The sequence below is a fragment of the Tetrao urogallus genome, assembly GCF_951394365.1.
Source record: "Tetrao urogallus genome assembly, chromosome: 17".
In the NCBI taxonomy this organism is placed as follows: domain Eukaryota; kingdom Metazoa; phylum Chordata; class Aves; order Galliformes; family Phasianidae; genus Tetrao; species Tetrao urogallus.
This window is the reverse complement of record NC_136830.1, coordinates 9,663,254-9,690,062: the sequence shown is the minus strand read 5'-3', so window position 1 is coordinate 9,690,062 and position 26,809 is coordinate 9,663,254. Positions and strand designations below refer to the sequence as shown.

At 51.2% G+C, this 26,809-nt stretch overlaps 1 protein-coding gene across 1 annotated transcript; it reads left to right on the top strand.

Moving 5' to 3' along the window:
• Nucleotides 1-394: 394 nt before the first annotated feature.
• Nucleotides 395-25,892, top strand: SRRM4 (serine/arginine repetitive matrix 4; the record flags this gene model as incomplete). The annotated part of the gene is made up of 13 exons (XM_079543814.1): nt 395-525; nt 8,882-9,025; nt 10,443-10,526; nt 10,744-10,815; nt 11,910-11,936; nt 12,522-12,572; nt 15,066-15,158; nt 16,100-16,250; nt 22,216-22,553; nt 23,278-23,484; nt 23,705-23,821; nt 24,963-25,100; nt 25,628-25,892. The coding sequence occupies 13 exons, from the start codon at nt 395-397 to the stop codon at nt 25,890-25,892; spliced, it is 1,818 nt and encodes a 605-aa protein (XP_079399940.1).
• Between the last annotated feature and the right edge of the window lie 917 nt (nt 25,893-26,809).

Here is a 26,809-nt window from a genome sequence, read left to right as displayed (position 1 = left end):
CTGTCCCTTGTGCTGCAAGAGACAAATTCCCTCCAAGGGCCGTGAGCTCCGGGATGCTTCCTGCGCGGCCGAAATGGGCCCCACGAGGACCATCCTGGTGCTTCCAGCCAAGGATGCTCTCGGTCCAGGGATGCTCCCAGCAGAGCAGCGGGGGGAGGCGGCACCGGGGAGGGGACAAGAGCGGGCCCGGCCCCATTCCCCGCCTCGCTGCCACAAAACGGGAGCCGGGAGCCGGCTCGGCTTCACACTCTCCCCTCCAGCCTTACCGAACCGGAATATCCCCCATTAAACCTCGGATTGAACCCAAGCCGGCACCGAACCGAGCCGTGCGCGGTCAGGAGGGATGTAGAGATCAGCACCGCGGAGAGCGGCCGCGCCGAGCCGCGCGGGGGCCATGGCCAGCGTGCAGCAGGGCGAGAAGCAGCTCTTCGAGAAGTTCTGGCGAGGGACCTTCAAAGCCGTGGCCACACCGCGACCGGAGAGCATCATCGTGGCCAGCATCACCGCCCGCAAACCGCTGCCCAGGTAAGGGGTGGGGAACCCTCGGCTTGGGGGCTGCTCCCTTCTGCAGATGTCTTACCGAAGGGCTGGGGTCACGGGGGCTGCCTGCGGCTGGGGGATCTGAGCTTTCTGTTCCCTCCTCCCCAAGTGGGAAACTTTGGCTCTTTGGAGCCTGGAGTAGTGTGAGGGGCTGGATTGTAGTTTTGGGGTGGGGGCTCAGACATGCGGCCCTCAGCACACGTCCCTCTGGTTGTCTGTCCCCCTCCTTCCCTTGGAGTCCGAGCCCAGGGCAGCAGGGTCAGACCACACAAAAAGGGACCGAGGGGCTGCTGGTTCCTACTGAGCTCTGCTGGGATGCGCAGGGATTTGTGTGACTTCCTCACAACAACACATCTTCAAATCTAGAGCATTTTTATTCTGTTGGCTGTCACAATATTGACTAAGAGCATCTTTGCACTGTTTTTCAAAGGGAGTGAAGCTTCTTTCCGTTGCTCAGTGTCACCAGAGTTTGGTGAAGGTGTTGGATCGGTGCAGGAGAGGGCTGGGGGATTCAGCCTGCACCAAACATCCCAGAGCCCATGGGGACACACACTGGGGTCGCTGAATGCTTCCACTTCTCTGTTAGTGATCAGTCAGGTTTGGAAATTGGGGAAGCTCAGCTTGGGGCACCATGGGCAGCAGTGGCTCTTACAGCATTTCCAAACCGGGCTGCGATCCCAAAGGCTTCACTGCAGAACTGATCTAAGAGCAAAGCCCTCTGTGCCAGCAGGCAGAGGGATGAAGGGAGCAGGGAGCCCAGCACAACACCACGGTGACCATCTGTGTCCCTGTTTCCTCCCAGCTTGGCAGATGCAGGCAGCGTGGGGTTCCCATTGCAGAAAGGGATTTTCCTCCTCCTGGAGGGGTCCATAGGGTTCTTGCCTTTTGGGTCCATGCGCAGCCCCAGATCAGAGTGCTTCCCCAGGGTGCCCCGGCTCTGCAGATAACGCCTCTTCCCTCCTAATTCCCGACAGGAGCTCTGGGAGGTTTGCAGGGTTAAAGCTCTGCTAAAACCACATTTCATCTGGAACAAAAGAATACATTAATCCCACCCGTGGCCAGCCAGGGGCTGCGCTCCGGGGTCTGCCCTTGACTCCGTAGAGCAAAGGGGGATACTGAGCACTGTGGCACAGAGCTGAAGTCTCTCCTTTTCCATCTCCACTTTCTTCTTGCTGAGTCTTTTATTTTAAGGCAGTGGGTGGTTGTTCATTATCGTCATTACCTGCGCACAGCCCCACGGAGCAGCGGTGGGATGCTGCTTCTCCTTCCATGGGGAGCTCCAAGAGGCACAGGGCTGCCACTGCCCACTGGCACCCACTGGTACCCCAAGTACCAGCCGCTTCCCTGCTGCCAGATGGCTGAAGTGGGTCACCCCAGGGCCAGCGCAGGGATTTATTTTAACCCCTAATCCCCCAGGATGTGTTGTGCTACACGTGGTTTCACTGCCCAATTTGCAATCGGCAGTGATTTTGGGTTGGGATGGGACCCAGCTCTCTGCCACCCCAACCCGCAGCTTGTCGGGCACATCACTGGTTCCTTCATCCCCACCATCCTGCTCGGTCCCCACGTGTCAGCACCGGGCTGTGCTGCCGGAGGGCCCCCGGCTCTGCTAATCCCCCCCTTGTCCATCGGGCATCTGCTCAGCGGGGCCTGGCTGCCATCTGCTCCTTCCCGCGCCCAACGAGCCGCAGCGCTAATGAGCCCATGGCTGCAGCCCAGCGGGGGGAGCGGGCCTGGAGGAGGAAAGCAGAGGGGGGAGCAGCAAAGCCCCCGTGCTCGGGGCGCCGTCAATAGGGCGGCTTTGTCAGCCCCCGCCCGCCGGCTCCAGCTGCACGGCGGCTGCGCTCATTAGGCAGCTCGAGGGCTGCTGGGGGTGAGGGCAGAACTGGGGATGCCCATAGGAGCCATAGAGCCTTCCTCCTCCTCATGGTCCTCTTCTGTCAGCCCCATTCCTGGCTTGGTGCTGGGGCGATTCCCAATGGTAAAAGTTCATTGGTCCCCAAGGGCGCCGTCTGCATCCCGGGGCACGGTGTGGCAGCACGGGGTCTTGTGGAGCTCTGGATGATGAGCCTGGGATAAAGTGAGGAGCTGCAGGGCTTTGGGTCCCCATCGGGGTGAGGGGCTGCAGGAAACCACATCAGGCTAATCCCCCCCCCAACCCATTCCTGACTCCTACTCATAAATGGGAGATATGTCCAAAAAAATGACTTAGCTCATCTTGGCATGATAGGACCGTCTGGAGAGGGCTCATAACCCTGCACCACTCCTTCAAGGTTTAACTAACAAATATTTGGGGCTATGAGATGTGGGCAGATCAGTCCTGGGAGGGTTTACCCATCCATAGGGCTGGGCTCTCCTCTCCCCCTCCCTGCCTCTCTCCCTACAGCCAGACCTTCATGTGCGTTTTTCCATAATATGAACTTTCCAAAGGCAATCCCTTCCTCAGTGAAATGAAATCATTTCATGCATGATTGCAATTCTTCGTTCTCTTTTTATTTCTTCCTTACCTTTTCTTCCCATGGCCACTGAAACCTCTCTGTCATTGCAAAGCCTGGAGCGGGGCATTAAATCCCACCTGTGCCTGGGGTTGGCACTGGGGGTGGGCACTTCGTGTGACCATACAGCAACTGAGGGGCAGCTGGGTGCCCAGAAGGGATGCCCCAATTTGGAACCCATTGGTGCTCAGCAGGCAGAGGAATGGGGCCCGATGGCACAGGAGCAGTGATGGTGCACTGGCGCGATGCAGCCCTGGTGCCACCACCTCCCCTCCACGGGTAAGCTGAAAGTGCTGACAAACACTGGGAGTGTAAAAATAGCAATTTTTTTTTCTTTTTTTTTTTTCACAAGTGCCTTCCCTGCTAGTGCAGGGACTGCGAGGAGAGCTTGAAGAACTGGAAGTGGGAACAAACTCTATTAAAAGAGAGAAAGGTGCTGGGGAATGCACTGCAGTCCCTGCACTGTTCTTGTCCTTTTCTGAACATTGGTCTCTTTCGGGGCAGATTTGGGTTGAAAATGACCTCTTCTGGGACAGATTTGCGTTGAAAATGACCTCTTTTGGGACAGGGTTTGGCTGAAAATGGCCTCTTTTGGGGCAGGAATGCTTGCGCAGAGCATCTTGGGGCTGAAACAGTCCCTGAGTCCCCATGCTGAGGTTGGGGCTAATTGATCTGCTGACAACTCCGTTCAACACTCCATGTTTAATTGATGTCTCTCCATTAATGAAATGAGCAGCTGGCTGCAGCTGGCCTGGCTCCAGGCTGGTCAGCAGGACCAAGGCCATGGGGCTCAGTGCTGCTCCTCCGGGGTCGCTCTGTTCACTGCCCCCATACCCACTTCCCGTTCCTTTTCCAGTTCCCCGTTTTGGGTCTCAGCTATGTTCCTCATGGAGCAAAGGATGGGGCTCACCTTGTTCATGGTGCAGCAGCAGCCGAGCCAGCACCCCGCTCACCCTCCCCACCACTCTGCTATTGATTTGCCCTGACCTCGCTTTACCATACTCTGATTTCTTTCAATCAGGCTTTGAATGAAGCCTCTGCACCGTTCAATAGAACCAGCCCTGGGATGACCCAGCTGGAGGTGCTTGGAGCGCTCCTACATCCCCCCTGGAGCATCTGGTGGTGATGCAGTGGCATGGGCTGCCAGGGAGCGATCAGGTCTCCGTCCCTGGAGGTGTTCAAGGAAAGTGCAGATGTTGCACTGAGTGATGTGGTCCGGGGCGAACACGGCATGGATTAGGGTTGGACCACATGACCTCAGTGGTCTTTCGAACCTTAAAGATTCTGTGATCCCGTGTGTCCCACATCCCACAGCATAAACCCACCACTTCCAGGCTGCTGCCTGTCCCCTTTGCCCCAAACCCAAGCATCCAATCATCCACCCACAAAAGCCTTCCCAATCTCCTTGGTGGCTGTCCCCTCCTCAGGGCTGCGTTTGCTCGGTGTCACGTTGGTTCCGGCAGGCCGATGGGCACAGCGCTTGTTTGCAGAGATTGCACAGAGCAGAAATCCCTGCACTTCATCTCCAGCTGCAATTACCAAAGCCAAGTCGATGCAGTTGATGGTAATGGGATGGTAACACTGTCTGAATTTGTATTTAATGCTGATTCCAAGGGTCTATAATTTTCATCAGCACCACGCGACTTTTTATAGAACAGAAAAAATGTGAGATCAGTTAATGAGCTGCAATTCTGGAGAGCTTCTGCCTTGATTGGGACTAATTATTTTCTTTATAAAAATAATTAACAACCCACACAACCTATGGAGTGAAAGGCATGTGGCATTAATTAAACCGCGCGGTGTCTTCAGCGCACCTTTATCTGCTGATCCCGTCGTGTCCTGGGCACAAGGCTGGGCATCGCTCACGCCGTGCCAAGGGACAGCGAGGGGGCAGTGGCACACTGGGACCACCCTGAGCCCAAACGCACCTCTTTCTGCAGTGCTCTAAGAGCCTGGGATGAGCCCCAGCTGGATGGGGAGCGTGTCTGTGTGCTTAGCCGCACGCTTACATAATATACAATTGTTAACAAGACTAATTCCTCTATTTTCCTGGAGGTATGCTGAGAACTAATGAATATATTTGCATAATCTTGATTTTGTTTATGAATAATTCTGGATTATCCCGACGTGAATGGCACAGGGGCTTTGCCACCCCGGGTTGCCTTTCAGCGGAGGATAGCAAAGCGTTTTGCAAATATTAGTTCAGCCTCACAAATCCCAGCAAGCAATAAAATTATTATTACACCCAATTAAAGATGGATGTGCTGAGCAGGGGAATGACTGTCTGCAGCCTCAGGGCCGGGAGCCCGGGGCCAGAGCTTCCCCTCGGGAGCCTCTTGCCATCTCCCTGCCTGGGCTGGGAGTCTCTCTGGTGAGAGAAATTTGTTGCGGAGTTCCTTATTGCAAACAGAGGGGGAATAAGCTTCATCTGAGCACCAAAGGGAACACTCCTGCTCCATGTGGAGCATCTGCCTGACCTCCCTGCGCTCCCCTCCTGCCCGATGAGCCCTGCTAAGATCCATGCTCAAAGCCATCTCCCATTGCTGCCGACAACTGTGTGCTCACAATCCGCTATTCGATTAAAAGCTAACGAGCTATGTTATTGGCAAATAAACTATTTATCTTGCTGCCATTTGCCCTGCTCAACAGAGCAGGACTTCGGGCAAGGGAACTGCAGCAAGGACCCATAGCCCTGTCTGGTGCAGGGATGGGACCTGGTTGACATCGCTGTCAACTTTTCAGGTTGGAAACCTGCAGGGTGTTTGCCAGGGAGGGAAATTTGAAAACAAGAAAGGCACAGGGCTGCTTGCTGAGAGCGGCATCTTGGGGAGGAGGACACCCAAAGGCAGTCCTAGTTAGGACTGCAGCTCTAAGCTATGGTGGAGATACCTGCCCCAGTGCTGCCAGCAGCTGCCTCCAGCAGGAGTTTGCGATGCAGATGGAGCCATTCCTATCTCTGTGCCCATTATCATCCCCATTCCCAACCCTACCCTCATCCTCATCCCATCCTCAATCCCCTCCCCATCCTGACCCCTGTCCCCATCCTCATTGCTTCACTATCCCCATCCCCATCTTCATCCCCATCCCATCCTTGTCCTCATCTGATTCTCATCCCTATCCCTATCCCATTCTCATCTCTTTACCATCCCCATCCCATCCCTAACCCCATCTCCATTCCCAGGCTGTGACCATGCAGTGTCCCTGTAGCACTGGCACCAACCCTGCCACCATCAGGGACGCCTCTGTTCTTACACAGCCATGCATAGCAAATCAGCTGCTGGAAAAACGAAGAGCCAGGGCTGCTTTTTTGGCCCAGGGTGAGATAAGAGAGGTTGTGAAACATTTCTGGAGGCCAAGAAGCAAAAAAGAGCTGCTGCTTGGTTTGGTCTTGCAGCAGGACGCAGGGGTGTGGGAGGGGGGTGAGCTAAAATTGGATGAAAAACACCTATTATGGAATTGTGTTTCTTTTCTGTGCTTAAGCTGCTTCAAGAAAGCCACGCGCTTTTCTGCAGCTGGTGCCTCTGCTGATGCACGAGGAAATAGTGGAGAGAAGATTAAAATTGAACTGGCTCAGGATCCGTGCAATCAGGGAAAATATCGCAGTGATTTGCTATTATAATTTCCAATAACAAACGGCAGGGCTCCTGCTGCACTAATAACAGTGGTCTGAATGAGGTGGGGAAGGAACCTGCCGTGGAGTGGTTTTGTGTCTGTGTTTGTGGAAAGCACTTAACAACCTCCCCCACCTCCTAATTTTAAAGAGGTATTTTTAGTGCCTGTTTCAAAGGGATTTACGTAAACACATCTGCATGAGTTTTGGCGTAGAAATCTCTTTTACAACCTTCTCCTTTCCCCCCCTCCTTCTGCCGGGTCAAAGGAGCTGTTCAACCATTTTCTTTTTCAATCAACTGAGAAGAGGCAGAAAGCAAGAGAGAAAGAAAAGGATGATTTCACCAATGCAAAAAGCCTCCTCTGCATAGAGTGGTGCGTTTTGAGAGGATTGTGGCGCAGCGCAGTGGATGTGGGCCAGCAGGGTCCCAGGGCTGTGGGTGCAGGTGATGCGTTGGCACAGCGGTCCAGGGAGTGGTGGGCTCACCAACCCTGGAGTTGTTCAGGGAACGTGGAGATGTGACCCTGAGGGATGTGGTTATGGGCACGGTGGGGTGGGTTGGGTTTAGGCTTGAGGATCTGAGAGGTCTTTTCCAGCCTTCACGATTCCATGACTCTATGGTTCTACGATCCACCACCCAACCCTGCTGCGCCCTTCAAACAAAGCTCACCAGGAAGGCGGTTATTCAGCTTCTCGCTCCTCCAGCGATGAGGAGCTGCAGGAGAAAGGCTGCTTGATGAGAGCTTTGTGGCAGGAGATGGCTCGGGGACTCAGGAGCCTGAGGATAGGGGAGGGGGCTTTGTCACCCAGCGCATCGCATGGTCTGATGGCATGGCATGTGCCCATGGTGCTGAGCTCTGCGACGGGGATGCGGCCACGGTTTGCTCCCGAGGCAGCGAACACCCTGTGCCTTTGCCCTGTCCTCCGTGTCTCCCCAAGCTGTCATGGCCCAGCCCATGAAAGACGACAAAAAAAAATATATGTTTATATCTATCTATTCAATCAATGTCTGTGGAGCTTAACGCAAAGGGATTACCAGCCCGTTTAGAGCGTTAGTGACTCTCAGCTTTCACCGGAGGAGAGTATTGGGTTGAATTGAAGCCAGCCTTTGATGGGATTGGAGAATAATTATTTCCATCAATAATTACTTCCAAGCCCAGAAGAAATGGTCCCCAGTGTGTAGCAGGACAGCAGCCCTTGGTTGCCTTCAGGCTAATGTGTTTCAACGGCGAGACCTGAAATGCCATTAGTGGGGACATCACCCACTGTGCCCAGGGAGGGCCCCCATCCGCACCATTGGAGCTGCTCCAGCTTTGCACAGGTCATTAATTTGGGGACATTTTTAATGGATCCTAATGACTGAGCCTCAGAAGACTGTTCTTAAAAGGGGGTTGGGAAATGCCACAAGCTAATTAGCTCACACAAAGAAAGCAATTAACCATGTAGCTTCCTGGATGGTTAAAAATAACACAGATAATGGGAAAAGACTGGGAGATTTTTTACAAGCAGAATAATAGATTTTAAAGCTGGAGGGACCATCAGATCTGCCAGCATTACCTCTTGCATGTGATGGGTGGGAAATATTTTCTCCAGCTTCATCCCATTGACTCCCAGTGCATGTGTTTGCCTAATGTTCATCCCTAAACCTTCAGGCATTGCAAACTGTGCTCCAAGAAAGAAAGGGCTGCTAGAAAAGGTGGGGTTTTCCTAAGAACACGGGTTGATATAGGAATGAAGTCTCTTCAACAGATGCTCCAGCCCCCAGAATTGTGATTCTCATGACAGGGGCAGGCAGAAAGATGTTCCCAGGGGCTGCAAGCCTCTGGCCATGGCTAGCTGGGGCTGATGTGCTGCTTCCCCATGGAATTGCACTTTAGCTTCCTTCCTGGCACCACTGAAGCCCCAAGATGTGCACCACTCTTGGTCCTGGCCCTTCGGCACATATTTGGTGACTGTGATGGTTTCCAAATCCGAAATGCCTGGCTGGGCTCAGCCTTGCTGATGCTTCCTTTATTTATCTGTGTAATGCTCTGCACGACACCAAAAATGTGGTGTTCTCATTCCCCACTGGATATGGTTTACGACTTTCCATTAGCGATTCCATTCTTTGATACAAATACCTGCAGGGCTCTACTCACATGGGCTCCCTGGGGCTTGTGCAGGCACCTGCACGGCTCAGGTGGTTCCCTTTGTTTTCTAGCTCTCTTATTGCTCTTTCTGGCCTCTTGCCACGCAGTGGGACGCTCAGCTGCCTGCCGTACTCTGCCGAGGATCGACGTCCTGAGAAGCTGAGCAGCTGTGTGTCCAAGGAGACCTCCACCACTAACGGCTGGGCAAGAGGGAAGGAGAGACACGGCCATGCTCACCACAGGTCGCGCAGGTAGGGACAGGGCCACCCCGCCATGAGGTTCGGTGGAAGAAACGTCGTCCTCATCCCTGCTGAGTCAGTGAGATCTGGGCAGGGGTTGGACAACTGTGTGAACCGCCGGCATCCCGTGTGCTATGGGGCACATAGGTTCCTCCTGGCTGTGGATCGCCCTCAGCAGTTCCCATCTCCCATGCCTAGATCAGAGCAGCAGCACTGCCTTAGCTAGGATATCGCTTTGTTATCGGTATGCTGTTAGCCCCTGACAACTTGCAAAGGTAAAAATGAATGAAGCTTGCTAAGCAAGGCAGCTGGGGTCTCAGCCTTTGTTGCTGAACTGGGATTAAGGCCTTTCTGTTTGGTTAAAGATGCTGGAAAGAAAGGGACAGAAAGTGCATTTACTATCTTCAGATGTCAGGCTAACTGGAACAATAATCTAAAGTGTATTTTTAATTAGACTCTGATTACAATCACAGAGGAACAATTAAAGTTAGATCAGCTCAGGGAGGAGGCTTCCACTTCAAAGACAAAAGGCTTCATCTTGGGAGCAGGGGGAGGGCTCCAGGCAGGCTGCCTATGGCTGAGCACACAGCCTGGAGGTCCTCCATGTCCTGGCACAGACATGGCAGGAGCTGACGATGGCCTGAGATGAGGAGGGGGCTGAGCTGTGCTGGAGCCTACATCCCACATCCCTATGAGAATGGCTTTCCAACATGAGGTCCCAATGGTGGCACCTCCAGCCAGTGGGATGAGCAGTGGGGATGCTGAGGCATAGACCCTGTGCTCTAGTTTCCATCATTCACTGCCTTTCTTTAGGGTCACCAGCCCCCATGCATTTCATATTTTCAGCGCAGTGCTCCAAATTAATTAAGTGCAGCGTTTGCTTTTTGCTGAAATGTAACACAATTTAAAAAGAAATTAATTTACAGCTTTTTTCCCCCCAAAGTTTAACCACCGTGTAAGAGATGCTTATCTCACTAAATCACCATAGCACATCAATAAATACATATTTTTCTAATCAATTGCTATTTAACATTTGCCATGTCTTATATTACTGTTAAATTCACTCGGTCTCAATAATTATTGTATGCAAATCAAATGCCGATTAATTATTTAAAACATATTTACAAAGCAGCAAAACCCATAAATCTGTCATGGAGTTGTTAACCTCAGCAAGCTCATTTCAAATAACCAGCTGGCATCGCAGCCACGTACAGTGTCTGTCTCATTATATTTCCATTAAACCCATGGAGGAGGCGCTCAATTTCAAGTGAGGGTAATTAGAGGGTAATTAGGTGCCCTGATCTGTCCCGGTCTGCCCTCAGGTAGGGATGGTGGCATGCGGAGGTGAGCAACCCCAAGTGAGGTCATTCTGAGGGTGTTTTTATGCATTTATTTTAAAACCTTGTTTGGCTTTATCCCCCCTCCTCAGCCCCTCGTGTGATGGGGAACGTGCACCGCTGCCAGCCCGGGGCAAGAAGAAGAAGAAGAAATCCAGCCGCAAGAAGCGACGGAGGTGAGGGCAGCCATGTTGGCCTGGGCCTTGCCTTATGAGCCTCATGGGGAAGGTGTGAGGGGCTGGGCTCTGCTGGCCATCCTCCTGCCCTCCCTTACACCTAAACAGGGCTCAGCCCCAGCTCTGCCCAAGCCCCAAAGCCCGGTGGTGGGGTGCAAATTGGGCAGCCCTGGGGGTGAGGGGCTGTGCTGGCCCTGATGCCTCTCTGCTCCCCCAGGTCTCCTTCCTACAGCCCCTCTCCTGTGAAGAAGAAGAAAAAGAAGAGCTCCAAGAAGCGAAAAAGACACAGGTATTTCTCCTTCGAGGTGTTGCGGTGATGCCTTGGGTTCTGAAAGCCGGTTTTTAATTTAAAGAGAGTGATGAAATTTTGGAATTGCAAATATTTCACTGTCTTCTCCCAGCTGTTAAACCAATATTTGCAGAGAATAGTAGATGCCATCTCCCTTGGAAAGTTCATGTATTTATAATTTATTGAATGAGAGCGAGAAGCTACTGAAAGTGGTGAACAGAGTGAAAAGCAGCCCTTTTTTTGTTATGGAAAAAGGTGGAAGGGAGGGAGAGTAGAAGGAGATAGAAATGCCTCTAAAATATATCTTATCCATCTCGGGTCAGATGCTTGTCATTTTTACACCTGTAGTGCTCATTTGTGGCCCTGCAAGCTGAACTGTAGCTTATAGTTCATCCCAAAAGGCATCGTGATCAACCATTGAGCGTTAGTGACCAGTGGAGGTCATTTCCAGATACCCCTCAACTACAGATCCCAACTGGCCTTGTCTTGGGCCATCTCATGGCCCTTCTAGACAGGACTTCAGGCCATGTCTTCTGCGGGATGCTGTGCTAGGAGCTCAGGTGGGACAGGAGGCAGCACGCAGGGGGCTCACTGGAAGGAAGTATCCCCCTCTGTGCTCCCAGGTTTTTCCAAGGGCCACCAGCCTGGTGGTTCATACAGGCATGCTCCAGGAGGGAAGACATAAAGCTGGTTTGGCTGTGAGCCTGCTTTGGAGTTTTGCAGAAAGGATTCCTCCTTTGACTGCTGCTCAATCCTTTGTACAGAAGATCAGGGTCTAGACTCTCCTCTACAACTTCAAACTCAGTGCAGTGTAGAGTCAGTAGTAGAGAAAAGCGATCCACCAGGGACAGTGGAGGTGTTTGACAGAAAATGATATGCTCAATTATTTGCAGTGTGCCAGTGACTTCCACCAGCACCAGCTGCCCTGTTAGCTGCCTCGTTAGCCCAGCTGGTTAAAAGGGAGTCAGGGCTGTCCAGCTGGTGCGTTGTTTCCTTAATGCTCAGCCTCAAGATGGGCCTTACCAGATTGTCTCTGATTCAAACTTCCAGTTTTGTAAGATGCTGTACTCAGTGTGCACCTTTGTGTCTTGCAGGTTATCCTCAAAGAAGAGAAGGCACAGGTAAGAGTTGAGCACGTGTGGGTGATCCCCTACAAATGGTCTCCTCAGGATCTCACAAGGTTGATGTTCACCGTGTGGAGGCAGAAATCACTTCTGTGCCTCTTTGTGGAATCCCCTTGGTTCCCCCATCCCCTGTGGGTCTCGCAACCTCGTGCATTTTGGATCCTTTCTGCATCTTGAGCCTTCATTCCTCTTATGGTTTCGCCTACAAACAGCATGTATTCCCCAGCAGTGGGGAAACATTCCAATTCAGTGCCTTTCCAGGTGCATACTGGAAGAACTCTCCTGATTCCAGTGCACGCATTCGTCTTCTCTATGGGAAACTGTAAAGCCAGAAGGTTGGCTGATGTCATGGGGACTGTGTCCAAGCCCAGGTTTCTCATCAAGAGCTGAGACCCCCTGTGTCAAGGCAGAACCAGTCATCCCTTCAGTTTTTTAATTGCATGTTTTTGGGCAAATTAGATGTAATGTTGATGTGTCATTGAGCAAAATTATTTATATATATATATATATATATATATATATATATATATATATAAAAATCAGAACAGAAATCTCCAAATTAATTAGCCATTTCTTATTTAGTTCCTCAAGCCCCAAAAGTAAGAGAAAGGAAGAAAGAAAACACAAAAAACAGTAAGTAGTGATTCACAGTATTCTCTGCCCTGCCAGTTGTGAGCAGAAGGTCCAGCTCTTCTGATGAAGGCAGTATGAGACCCAGCTCTGCATGCCCTCACTAAGAGGGGCTTTAGTTCTTCCTTGTTTGTTGCTTTCAGAGGTTACACAGGGATTGCTAGTGATATAACCAAATATCCAAATGGGAACAGAAAGCAATGGGGGCTGGGGAAAAGAAGAGGTTGTTTAGAGATGATGGAGGCTGTTGAAATATGGAGTTGAGGTTCCCATCTGCTCTGGTGTGTGCAGAAGACAAGCACAATATTTGTCTTAAGGGGCAGACAGGAGTGTGGTATGAAACACAGTTCTTTGAGGCCAGGAGGAGGGCCTGTATGACTTCCATTTTGCAACTTGTGGCTTCTCACCTGCTTTCAGAGCACAGAAACAGCTCTGGGGCTGAAGCCTGGGCATCAAACCCCTGGCTGGCTCTGCTGGGACTCAGCACACCCTGCTAGGGAAAGAAGAGCAGGCAGACAGGGATTTGCTGTCTGATTGGTATTAGCAGGGCCTGCCCTGTAATTCTTCCCAACACAGCCTTTACTCTTAGGAAAGGAACAGAAGGACAAGAGCCCCTAGCACTGCTAATGTCACCTTGCTGCCCATTGGGACTGAAGAGACTAGAATCCACAAGGTGCTGCCTTCACCTCCATTGCATGCAGAAATCCCATCTCCTTTTCTCTGCATACTGCATATGCAGTAATGCACTCACTGCTTTCTTCCCGCAAACTGAGCTGCTGTGTGCCCAGAGATCTTACAGATCATTGATAAAGCTGAAGCTTTCTTGATTATCTGTATAAGAGGGCATTTCCACACACAACAGTGCTGGCCAACCTGCGTTAGCTAGTTAGTGTGGTGAGAACAAAGACTGGATGCAGCAGTGCACTGACTGAGGGGAATGAGAGCTTCTGGGATTGCTCTTTGGGGATAAACCACCCAGGGCTCTTTAGTCCTCATCTTTCAACTCAGAAATCAGAACTGAGTCACTCGTGGTTTCTCCATGCCTCCCCGTTGCTCCCAGGTGTGGATCAGTGAGATCCCATAAACCAACTTGAATCGGGATTTGGCTTATCCTTGTTATCTAAACCACATGGGAGCAGTCTGTCCTTCCTGAACATGGGGGGAAAAAACAAACTGGAGAGACTGATGCAGAAGGTGAAGAGAAAGCATGGAGGGAGGGAGAGGCAGTCAGTGCTGCTGACTTCAGCTTTACAGAAGGAAGGAAGCTCCCCAAATGTAAAATGCTGGAAATACAGTTATAGTGTATAAAAAGCATCAGAGAAAACAGCCAACCAGAGTTCAAGCAATTGCCCTCATTGTTGCCCTTTTGTTTTAGAGGAGATGCTGTGCTCAGGCAATTGGTTCACTGATTTCTTATGGTGCCAAATTGTTAAATGCTGTCCAGGCAGGTATGTTAGCAGTGTCAGTTGCTGGTACAGCATGGCCATGAAACCAGATTGTTCCTGTCAGCTAACCCATCATCAGCTTTGCGTGCTGGCACAGCAGTGCCAGGCTGAGCAGATGGTTACACACCAGACCCAAAATAGCTGCTGTGGTGGGCACTGGGCATGACGAGAAGGAACAAGCACAGAAGGTTTCAGAGCCTGCCATTCACATAACTCTGCTCCCTGAGTGCAGGACTGGGGCTTTTGTCAAGGACAGCACCAGGCCTTCAGTAATGGGGCCAGGTCCACCTGTAACAGCCCAAATGGAGCAAGGGGAAGAGCAGCAGGACAGTGAACCCGTGTCTGTGTGCAGTTTGCTGGTCCCTGTCCTGTGGCCATGTAAGAGAATGGAGCAGCAGCATCTGTGCACCTCTGAGAAGTCAAATAAATGGTCCTGTGCCCTCAAGCAGAAACCGTGCATAGTGTAGGCTGCAGTTATGGAGGCTGTGTTTCATGTTTATATCAACAATAAGAGCAGTTTATAGGACTGGCTGGACCCTCTCATCTTGAGAAGTGGGGGAAAGCTGGTACCCAGTGTCCTGTATTATGGGGAGTCTGGGAGGGTTTGAGCTTGGCATTGGGCTGCTCAGACAAGTGTTTCTCCCCAGACAGGGCTTAGCAATGGGCTGTCAGGATGGGCTGCAGGATGAAGGGGGAGCGGGTGACGTAGCTCTTTAGGGTCTTGAAAGCAGAAAGGATTGGTGCTGCCTGCTGCGCTCCTGTGTACTTGTCCATAGATCTTCCAGCATGGCGCAGAGGCAACCTAACAGCTTGTAGCTAAATGCTAGCATAGATCTCAGAGAGATGACATGCCTTGATGTCAGGGCAGCTGTGAAGGGATGGAGAGTTTTTCATACCTTTGGGTCCTTTGCAACGTCTCACGCACCAATCCCTTTGCTTTAAAATGCAGATCTTGTTTCTGATCTAAGTGCCGTTGACTTTGGCCTCCAACTGCTGGGTCTTACAGCCTAGGTCTGCTATCTAACCACAGTTTCTTCTCTGCTTCCCAAAGCTCTCGTGGGCGCACCCGGAAAGCTCACCGCCACCGCCGCTGCCACTCTCGCTCAGAGAGCTCTGACTCCTATTCCCCGAGCTGCCGGAGCAGGTAATGTCACCGCTCGCTGGGCTGCTGCCCTGTAGCACTGCAGTGAGTCAGGAGTGTGACTGCAATGGCTCGTGTGCCCCACTGGCCCTCTGGGCAGAGCCACATCCCACTCTGGTAGTTGGGTGTTGAGCTCCTCGTGGTCACGGCCATAAAACAGAAGGTTTGGGCTCAAGAAGTGGTGGCTGCATCTTCTCAGCCCAGCAGTCACTTCTAATCCCCATGGCTGAAGATCAGCCAGTGACAGCTGATTTCAGCCCAGTCTGCCTTTCCCACACCAGGGCTCTGTACTGCCGATGTCCCAGGAAAGCTTCAAGCTTGTTCTTAGCAATGGAAATGTATTTGCCAATGGCATCCTATGGCCACTATCTTTGACCTGATTAAAATCTCTTTCCTGTAGATGACAGATGCATCCTGAGGCCAGCTGAGTGGATGCTGGTGCTAGACCCGCATCACTGCAATAGCAAATTGCATAGCTATGCACATCGTGAGCTTGTTATGTGTTGTTTGAAAGAGTTTTATGAACAAACCACTCTCTCTGTCCCACTCCGCTCCTTCTAACTACTGAGAATCTTCTCATGGAAGCCTGGTGATCAGTGCAGGGAGGAACGCAGGCAGTAATAGGTGGGAAGTTCATGCAAGTGCAGAGTGTCTTCTCTTGAAGGTGTATTGCCATAGGGACATTCAAGGCTGTGCGGAAGCTGTGAGCCACCATAAAATTAGGAATATTGGAGCTGACGTTTGCATTAAACTTGAGGTTTAAAACCCAAACCCCACCAGCACATCTCCTGGCTGCAAAGCAAAATGTTTTTAAAGCAAGGAAGCAAAATATTCCCTTTCACTCTGTCCGGACTCCACAGAGAAGACGAGGGTTTGCGTGCGGCTGCCGGTGGGCGCTGCTGCAATGCTGAGGATAACGCTTTGCTTCTCCATGTTTTCTGGAGGCACAGAGCCAGGTCTCGGGAGGAAGGGCGTAAAGCACGGCGGAGACGCTCCCGGCACCGTGCAAAAGTCCCAGCAAAGAGAAGCTCCTCTGCAGAGGTTCAGGCCAGCCAAACCCTCCCACTGCACAGCTTCCTGTCTCCCAAGGAAGTCGTAAGTATTACGCTCTGTGCTTCTTGGCTTTCAGTAGCCACGGGAATACGGGTGAGAAGTCTGACATGAAATTTTTGTAACTGGATTATAACGATGTGAGACAAAATTTGGTTAAAACAGCATTACTTATTAACGGTGCTGTTCTCCAAATGTATTTAAAGTCATTCCTTCCTTCAGCGCTTCCTCTTCAAGAGTGGGGTTGGAGAGGGGAAAGATTTGCCGAGTCTCTAGCCACTGAATATTGAATTGAGGACGCTTAACATTAAAAAAAAAGAAAAAGAAAAAAAAAATGTGGCCTTCAGCAATGATATTTCGCAGGGATGTGTTTGTTATGCAGTCTTTGCTCAGCTGAATTCAAACTTAATTCATCAGTCTTCATGTCCGAAAGTTTAGTCCTTTAGGGGTAAAAAAGGGAATCAGACAAAGATAAAGGAAATATTTACATTTAATGAGTTGGTGGTTATTGGCAGGGGATGTTTTCTATTGGGATCCTTCTGAGATTGCTGTTGCTCTGGACTGACAAGCCCAGGGGCCAACTTGAGAGCTTGTGTGCAGCTCTCATTGATGCTAATGGGAACTGCAAGTGCAGCCGAGGGTAAAGTCAGTCTCAGTGCCTTGGGATGTTTTTCCATATACATGGAAAGAGATGATATAATACATGCCTTAGAACAGAGGGAGCAAAACCAGAGAGAAATCTTAGATAGCGATTGGTATGAAATCTTTTTTTCCCATGGCACGTTTCCCCCTTGTTCCCAGTGGCTGCCAAGCAGAGGTGTGATGCTCTTTGATCAGTGTTAGCATCTGATGGGTGTTCTGGAGAGGGGCACTGCTACACAAGACTTGAGGTAATACAGAACCTGGTGCTTGTGTGTGGTTATGGAATGCTACCAGTGGCTTGAGTGGAGTCCTCTGAGCCCTGAAGTGGTATATAGTGGGGGACTGACTTTCTCCTCTAAAGCCCTGTCCTGAACTGGAAATAGCTCAGCCATACCTCAAATAGAGGAGATAGTCCCAGCAAGAGGAGGCTCTTTCTCTGCTTACCTGCACAGCTGACATTTCAATCACAATACACAGAGATCCTATATGGATACAGACAGGCCACAAGCTGTCTCCCGGAGTCACAGATGCATACTCACTCTTGTCATAGACGCCCACTGAGTGTGTAGTGCACAATTGAGTCATTGCTTATAAAGCCATATAAGGCAGAGCACAAGTAGCAGAACCTGCATGCTGTGCTTACGTGTGCATCCCTGCAGCAGCAAATGCAAAGAAGGAAGGACAAGAGCTTTCATTGCCACCGGCCTGGGGTGGCACCCTGTGTCAACTCAGCAAGGTCAGGGTGAGTGAGTTAATAACACAGGGAAACCAATGGCAGAAAGACCTTTACTCTGCAGTCCATTGGTGTCCTCTCTCTTCCCAGACAGAAGTATGCTCTCTTGGGACATTGTTCAAGAACACATATATGCACTTGTTTAAATTGAAGCCCCTGGCAAAGTGCTGAATAAGGTCTTTAAATATCACATGCTCAGAACCAGCAGGGAAAAATGGAATGGGAGCCTTTGGTCTTGTCTGCTAATGCTACACAGTCTGTGTCACACCCGCTGGCCTGGGGTTCCAACAAAAACCCTCCTGATGTGGGGAGATTCATCGTGATATCTCCAAAGGAAAGTGATGGTCCAGGGAGGGTTCTGACACACAGAAGAGACCCAGACAGGCAATACACAGACTTCCTTGAGGCAATGCTACAGCATTTCCAAATCTATTTTTAAAAATTATTTAATTTTAAGCCAGGTTTTATTCTACTTTCTTCTGAAAAATGGAAGCTTTCTGCGGTAAACTTTGTCTCCATGCATTTTGTCCCTTCTTTTCTATTGGAATGACCACATCCAGCTCAGTTTACCTGCAATCTGAGGGATGAAGCACACAGAGGAGCACCCTGTCCACGAGTCTACCTCACTGCTTCTTCCCTTCTTGCCTTTATGTGCAAGTTGGTGCATGCACGAGCACGCACACATGCAAAAACACCCCCAGAGCTCCCTGCTTCTTTTGAGCAATGAATTTCCAAGCTTCACACACTCGTTTTTTCCTTTAATCACACGCAGCCACAATAGGCACCTGTTGAGAAAGAGGATTGTGAGGCTGTGCCTCAGCATGCAGAGAAACTGGTAATAGGCTGCTGCTATATCTGAACATTAACAGCAACCCCCTGTCCTGCTGCAGACACCATTCTGCATTGGCACAGATGTATTCCATGCCCTTGTGCTTCTGGTTGAGCAGAGCAATATAAATACCTGCAGGGTGTGAGCTTAATTGCCTTTTGTTGTACCTGATGAAGATAACTGCACACAGCATCTACCTTCCTTGCCAGCTCCTTTGCTTTCACTGAAGCTTGTTTGCAATGTCACTAATTAACACAGGCTTGACCCAAATTTTCAAGGAGGCTCAGTGGGGTCTGGTTGTTCCAAGCAGCACTGCTTGTGCTGGCTTGCCTGCGGGGAGGTACAGGTGGGACAACGCTGTGCAGGGATGGTGACAGCGTGTACAGGGGGGCAGGGGGAGGCTGATAGCACGCCTGCAGACTGCATTGCTCTTGCTCTCTGTTTTCCAGCCTGGGTTGTGGTTTCTATAGGAAAAGCTGCTCTTTTAACTGCTGCATGCCATGTTTCTGATGACAAACAGGGCTCTTCAGGAGCTGGAAGGCAAAGCTTTCCCTAAACATGAAAGCCTCGCTCTTTTGCTGATCCTCTCAGCCAGAGGACTGAATGTACCTCTGGTTATCACCCGATAAATCTGCAGCTCAGTGCTCAAGCAGAGGCAAGAGAGTGTGCAGCCATGAGAGGAGCAAAGCAGCGCCCCAGGTACCCAAAGGAAGCAACATGATGCAAGCCCTCACCCCAAAGCTGTGCCAGACCAGCCCAAACCAAGAGGATGTGCTCACTGCAGCAGGCGGAGAGGAGTTTTGCACTGATGTCAGCTCAGGCAGAGGGTTAGCAGAGCCCGGCCCATCTCCCCATTGAAGGCAGCCCTATGGGCCCCACTCCCTGCAAGGCAGCAGGTGCTGCGGTGGCAGCTGTCAGCGGGGAGCAGGGGTCACTGCTGCAAGCTTTGTGTGCCTTTCATCAGCACAATGCGTGGACAGACAGAGGGAGGGAGACATTATGCACTCCTGAAAAAGAAATTAACTCTTGTTTTGCGACTCGTTTCAAAGCAGAGAAAAAGACCCCAGAAAAACCCTCTGGCGATGAGCGAGGCTGCGCCGCGCTGCTCACTGATGGGCCTCGGTCCCCTTATGGCTGAGAAAATTTATAGTCCTGTCTCTCCTCGAGGCTGTTTGAAGCACAGTAAATGGACTCGTTCAGTTTAATTGGAAGACGAGCAGTGATTGCATTGTTGTAAGCCATTAGGCTGCACCGCCTCTTGATCTAGGAGCGCGCTCAGCATTGTGTTCTGAAGCATCAGGGCCTCGTTTCTGCTTGTCCCTTCATCTTGCTTAAATAATGATTCGAAACACAAAAAACAACAAACCCAAACAGTAAATACATATCTTGGGTTCTCTTGAGGGCAGCAGTGTGTCTCACACCAAAATCGTTGAGATTATTTAATTACTTATTAGAGGGGGGAGGGGGAAATGCCAAATGTTCACACATTGAAAATTAGATTCACAGGAGACCAGACTCTTTTGAGACACCCTAGAAAAATAAAAAGCCATTAGAATTCAACTGAACTCTGCAGCGCCTTCAGATGCAGCTCGTGGTTCCCATTTTGTGCGGCAGGAAAATGGAACCAGAGGTAGAGCCAAGGTCAACAGATGGGGGAATTTGCCTCTGCCCAACACCTCAATGCTTGTCCCACCTCCTACCACAGGGCAGAAACCACAGGCCAGGCCTTCCAGCCCTCACAAGGACATATTCCACTTCTATCCATGTTACCTCTTCCCAGAGTGCTGTTATTGCAGTGGTGGAGCTACAGAGGGGCATTGGGGGCTCACTGGGTAGATTTTGGGATGCGCTGACAGCAGCTGTTACTTCAGTGCAAGCAAAACAAGAGTTCCTAGCAGTCCTAGGACCCATGGGTTGAAATGCCAAGAAATGGGTGGATTTCTTGGCTGGGAAGAGCTAAAGGCTGTTTGGTTTGGACTGGGAACAGAGGTGAGGGAGATGCACATGCCCACCTCCAGACTCCCACCTCTGGAGTCAGGGAGTGCTTCACGTGGTGTTTTTATGCCTGCAAATGAAACGTAGCCAAAAGGTGGCTGCCTCCCAGTCAGGGTTCAGGTATAACACTAGCCAGAATCTTTAGAAAAAATCTGGGAGGCCACATCCCTCGTGTCTTTGGGTGCAAAAGAGAGCAGGGCCGGACCCCCCGCTCTGTTACACTCCTTTGACATCTCTGGAGTAAACTTATTCTGGAATAAACAAGAGCTGGCAGAGAAATGGCAAAGAGCAGCACCTGTGTTGCAAACCCTGGGGCCTGGAGGAGGCTGCACAGGGTGCAGATGTGCCAGGTCTGTGTTTGTCCTTAATGCTTCCCATCACAAGGGCAGGCATTAGCACTCGTGCCTCGCTGGACTGGCTCTGGTAGATGCCAGTAGAGATAAAACTGAAGAGATAAGACGTTCAGATGATGGAAGTGCCCTGGTGGTGCCAGCTGACAGCCCCAGCCAAGGCAGCCAGCACAGCTGTAGGGTCCTCAGCTTCAGTAGCCCACCAAAACCATCATCCCCTTCCCGTAGGTCTCCAGTGCAGCCAAAGTGGGGGAATGTTGTTTCCCCCTCAACTTTATTTTTGACTTCTTTGCTCGAGTTCCTTTCGCCACTTTCACATACCCGTGGGCCACCATGAAACCCAAGGGGATTGAGTGCAAGCCACGATTTTCCAGCACAAGCCATCAGCCCCCAGGAGCTGTCTGGGCAGCCTAATGTAAAGCAGAAGGAAACAAAAATAAGGAATAATAAGTGAGAGAAGCGAGCAGACAAAAAGCAGTTGTGACATTTACGTAGCAGAGTCAAGTGAACAGTTGGCAGTGTGGATTGAAGAGAGGGTTTATGTTTTTTTTATGTAATTTGAGACTCTAATGATGGACTTATGTTGCCCGCTCTTCCTTTTTTCTTACACCTTACCTACTAAAGGAGGAGTTCTTGATGGGTAAGTGGATGCTATCCGCAAGACACCAGGGAATTTATTAGAGGTCACTTGAGCGCATTAGCTATATCTTCTTCAGGGGGAAAAAAGCACACAAAGAAGTGTCTGTATACCTTTTATTTCCAGAGGGATTTTTCTTTTTTCCCCTTCTCCTTTTTTTTTTTCTTCTTTTTTTTCCCCCCCTTTCTTAGTTTTTATTTTCAAAGTGCTAAGCTTGTTTATTTGCCAGTTTGTACAGAAGCCCTTCATTTGATTTGCTTTGATTTTTCTTCACCTATTTTTGTAACATTCGTTCAGAAATTCACTTAATTAAGCATTTGTTTCATTTTTGTTTTCCTTCCAAGGATTAGAAAGTTTTGGTTTGGTTTTTTTTTTAATATATTCCCTTCCACTCTCGTTTCTTTTTTTGCCCTCCCCCTTTTAGGTTAAATAAGGGCTTTTTCCTCTGTTACACCTTTTTTTATTTAGTTAGCCTGTTACTTTGATTCCTTGGTTGCCCGTTTACTTTGTTGAACTCTTTCGTTTAACATGGATCGCATGCTGATACTCTTTGCATGATCTCTAGATCTTCCCGTTATCATAGCAGGGGGAAAAGGAGTTTCTTCTTACTGTGGATTTCTTTCAGGGATATGTGCTTTTGTTTTCTTCTCTTTCTTCTTTTTCTTTCTTTCTTTCTTACTTTGTTTCTTTCCTTTTGTTTCAGTGCATCATGATGGTAAAATTTCTGGGTTTATTTAAAACATAAAATAAAAGCAAAGTAAAACCAAGAGCAACCCTCCTCAATAAAACGTTCAAACAATGCCAAATGGCTTTTTTGCTTTCAGATCTCTCAGTCAGGGTCTTCTGCTGACCTCTTTACCAAAACAGACAGCCTGCCTGGCCACCTCACCAGCCAGAACGGAGAGTGTCATGAATATGACTCAGGAAACGACACTTCTTCCCCTCCCTCCACTCAAACGAGCTCATCCAGGTCAAAGGATAGCCAGGAGAAACGAAGCGTAGCCCACGATGGCTTTGGCCATGCCTTCTCATCCAGGAAGCCCAAAGTGGCCAACGGTGATAACAGCTCTGATTCAGGAAATTCCTTCACCAGTTGCTTTTCCCAGACCAAGGCAACGGCTTCGGAAAATCTGTCTCCAGATCCCCAGGGACAAGACGAAAGGTCAGTGATTATCAGCAGCTGATGCTGGTATTTGTTGCCCTGTATCTCCCGCTCGCATTCCCGATGCACCGGTGAGCTGGCAGGGAGGTTTTTGTGGTCTGGAGGTGGTTAGATCTCAATCAGACCTTGCCAGTCTGGAGTTCAGAGCCCACAGTGAGCAGTGCTGGAGCCTGAGGAGGAAGATGAAAAAGCAGCCACAGGTCATCATCAGGAGAAAGGAGTAGGTGCCAGCTCCATCTCTGCCTCCCTTACCCGGGATGTGCCAGGTGGTGGTGGGGATGAAGGAGCAGAAGCATGGCAGCTGGTACCTAAAGCTGTGCTGGGGCAGTGGTGGTTGGGAGCCATTCCACGTCAGGTCTTAAATGCCAAATGTTAGAGCCAGGGGAGTTGGTATTAGGAAGAACAAGTCCTGAATTTTCATTTGGAGGGTAAGATGTTGAGGCTGTACATACTTCTCACGCTGTGACTCCAGTGGGATAACTCTGCCTTCATATGGGTGGAGCTGGGATTGCAGCTGGTCCTTACTGTTGGGAAGCTGACCCCAGTTCACATCCATGGCTCTTCTGGAAGTACAGGGATTCCCACAGCCCAATCCAAAGGCAATAGGACACGCCTGCTCGCTCTGCTCCTGGAGCACAGCCTTGTTACGCTTTCCTTGCTCTTTCCCCCCAGCGCCTGCAGGGCATGGGGCAAAGGAACTGACAGCCCAAATATACATTTGCAGAGGATGCCTGTCCTCGTGTCTCAGCTGTTCAGAGGAGAAGAAGCGCAGTGTCCCCCCGTCGCCAGCCCGCAGCTCCCCGCTCAGGCCGTGCCCCCGCAGCGAGTCGTGCAGCAGCACAGGACGCTCCTCCCCTGGCTCCAGCTGCTCCTCACCCCGCAGGGCCTCCCCCAGGTACTCCCGCAGCAGGTCCTGCTCTTCAGGGAAGAGGTAAGGCCAGCACAAATGGCTCTCTCCATCACTCTGGGCAGTCTCTGGCTCTTGCAGGCTGGCGGACTCCTTGGGGACGGGAGTGAGACTTTGTGTGGGTGCCAGGGAACCACGTGGCCCTTGAGATACGGGGCATCTCTCCCCACCATGAGCCTGGATGAGAGGAAGTCTGGTACAACCTCACCCTCCAGCATCTTTAGCTCTTATGTTTCTTCCCTAGCCCCAGGTCTTCTTCACGGTCCCCCAGCTATTCCTCTAAATCCTGCAAAAAAAGCCCTGGAAGCAGGAGCTCAAAGACTCGCCGAAGCCCGAGTTACTCCCACTACAGCCCTACGAGGTATGACTGTCCCTACATTGTTATCTACTGCCTCATGCTTTTCCATTGCCTCCATCACTTGCTTGTACTCCAGCCTACTTTCTGGTTCCTTCTGCCAGCTCCAAACTGCCCCCTCAGCTTCCAGGAAGGAGCAGGGAGAAATGGAGCGTGGCACATGTCCGAGCATTATGCTGATCTGCAGTCCAGTGGAAATACCTTCCCATTTATTGCCTCAGGGCAATCAGTGCAGTAGGGAAAGATGCTCTGCTCTTCCAAGCTGCAGCTCTGCCAAAGAGGTTTCAGACCCTGAGAAGTGTCCCTGCTGCATTGGCAGGAGCCAGGTACCCTCATGCTGGCACTCACAGAGCCATGCATGGGGAAACAGCCCAGGTAACTGCTCCACACCCTGTAGAAAACACACATCTCACAGCTCAGCCCTAGAGATGCCTTTGGGCAGTATTTTCTGGTAACATCTCTGCTTTTGAGCATGCTGTGAGCATTTGGCACCCTTAAAATGTTACACTCACAGGACCTGATTCTGCAAGCTGTGACAGCCCCTGTTCTGGTGCAGGAGAACATTTCCTGCATGCAAGGATCAGGCCCTTGACCTGTAATGTATTGCTTTGCAGATGGCATTGAGAAAGGAACGGGGTGGATGAAGTCATCTACCCTCCACAGCAGGGCCTGTGCTGACGTGCACAGGGAATTAACAAAAGAGAAAACCATAGCAACTCCAGCACTCCTTCTGGTGAGCGGTGCACAGCCCTGCAGAGCTACCTGGGGCCCTCCGCATACGTGGGGCCTGCTGGCAGGGCTGTGCTCGCCTGCTCTTGCAGCACAGCCAGCAACAGCAGCTTTAGCAGCGCTGTGCAAATACCAAGTGCATCCACAAAGGGATGGGGAAGTCATTTGGCTTAGCAATGCAGGGCTGCTGGGAGACACTGCTGAAACCTCCCTGCAGCCTACAATTGCTGGGCGTCCGTCTGTCAGGCTACTGAGTGTCCCACTGTCCAGCGAAGCGCAAGGCTGATGCCACCCAAACACCGAGCAGAGAGCTTTCCACTCAACTGGGTCATTGCCTTTGTGTTCAAACCCCATCCAGCCGATTTTTGCACCTGCAAAAGCCCGGCGGTGATGATTTTCAATCTGGCCCTTCCCTTAGGGACCGTGAGCACAAGCACAGCTCCAGTGAGAAGGAGTCACACCGGCAGCGGGACCGGCAGCGCCGGCGCTCCTATTCCCCCCTGAGGAAGCGCAGGAGGGACTCCCCCAGCCACCTGGAGGCCCGGCGCATCACCAGGTATGGAGACATCACACCTGGAGCACATGGGCTGCTTTCTGTCCTCAGCCATCTCTGGTGCAGGTTGCTCCAGGAGCACAATGTTTTCCCTAACCCTAACTCTGCCTCCCCTCCAGCTGGGGGATCTGCAGCTGGAAGCAGAAGGAGGATGCAGGGGTTTCATTTACAACCACAGAAGAAAAAGGGCAGATAAATCAGAGCAGGGATTCACCCACCCATCAAGTACAAGGTGCAGAAGGATTTTGCTTCACCCTTTCCCATGGCAGATGTCCCATGCTATAGACAGTCAAGTTTGACTCTAATTCTCAAGCTGAGGGCTTTTTGGGAAAACATCAGGCAGAGCCTCAGACTTGATGGATGGCGGCCGTGGGGGTGGTTGGCTGGAATCCCAACGCCTACCAGCTACCTGCAAATAAAACCAGACGAATCTGAGAGGTGTCATGCAGAGTAAACAACATATTTTGAAGATCTTGGCAATAAATCTGTCCTTGCGTTCCTGGTAATTCTGCATCTCTCTGTCCCCACAGTGCCCGCAAACGTCCCATCCCCTACTACCGGCCCAGCCCGTCATCCTCCAGCAGCGCCAGCAGCTATTCCTCCTGGTACAGCAGTCTCAGCCGCTCCCCCAGCCGGAGCAGGAGCTACTCCAGCCACCGGTCGAGCCGCAGCCGCAGCTGGAGCAGCAGCAGTGCAGAGAGCAGGAGCCGCAGCAGGAGCTCAGGCCCCAGGAGCAGCCGCAGCCGGAGCAGGAGCTGTGACTCAGGAGGCAGCTCCGACAGCCTGCGTCGCTAAGGAGTGCCGCCGGCATCACTGAATTCCTTGCGTTCTCCACATCTTTCCCACCTACTTGGCCATCGATCGCAATCACCCCCGATACTGATGTGACAGCAGCACTGCGTCCCCTTTTCTCGTTACGGATGGAGTAAGAGCCCTCGTGCTCCTGGAACAGCCCCTCTGCTGCCTTGCAGGGAGGGTGGATCCATGCAGCTCCCCCAGCCAGAGCTGGGGCTGGAAGAGGGGCCAGTGCCCTACAGAGGCTCTGCAGGCCCTACAGGGTCCATCCTCCTGACATCCCCATCTCCCCATCGCTGCCACTCTGCGACAGCTGCCAGCTGCTCCAAAGGAAGAAGATTGTCTCTTTGCCCTTCTCTTGCCAAAAGCGGGAGCCAGCGAATTAATTCCCTCTGGAGGAAGAGACACATTTAGGGAGGAATTTGCTGGGAAGCTTTGGTGATGAGTGGACGTGACCTGTCCCCCTCAAGGCAAATATCAGGTCCCTGATATTGGATCTCTCCTCCTGAGATTCTGCCCACTCTGCAGCAGGTCTCTGCCATGAGCATATTTATTTATTTCCATACGCCCAACTCTGCTATAAATAGAAGGCTAGAAATCCCTCCTGACATTAATTTCTGGGGGGGAAAAAAGCTATTCCCCCTCTCTTTCCCCTGCCCTTTCCTAACAGGGTGTTACACATCCACCTTTCACAGGGCTGCTCTGTTCCCCTCCATCAGTGTGATCGCTGAGAGGAGACACAGCAGAGGGGAGTCAGTGCTGCAGAGTGAGCTGGGGCTGCACGGCTCGCATCTCAGAGACCCCCAACACCCCTCCCCCAAAATCGCCTGTTTTTTTCCCAGGATCTGGGAGGGCCCTGCCTGCCTGGGCGGCCCTGCGGTTTTGTCTCCCTGCCAGGCTTGCCAGCCCAGCTGCCT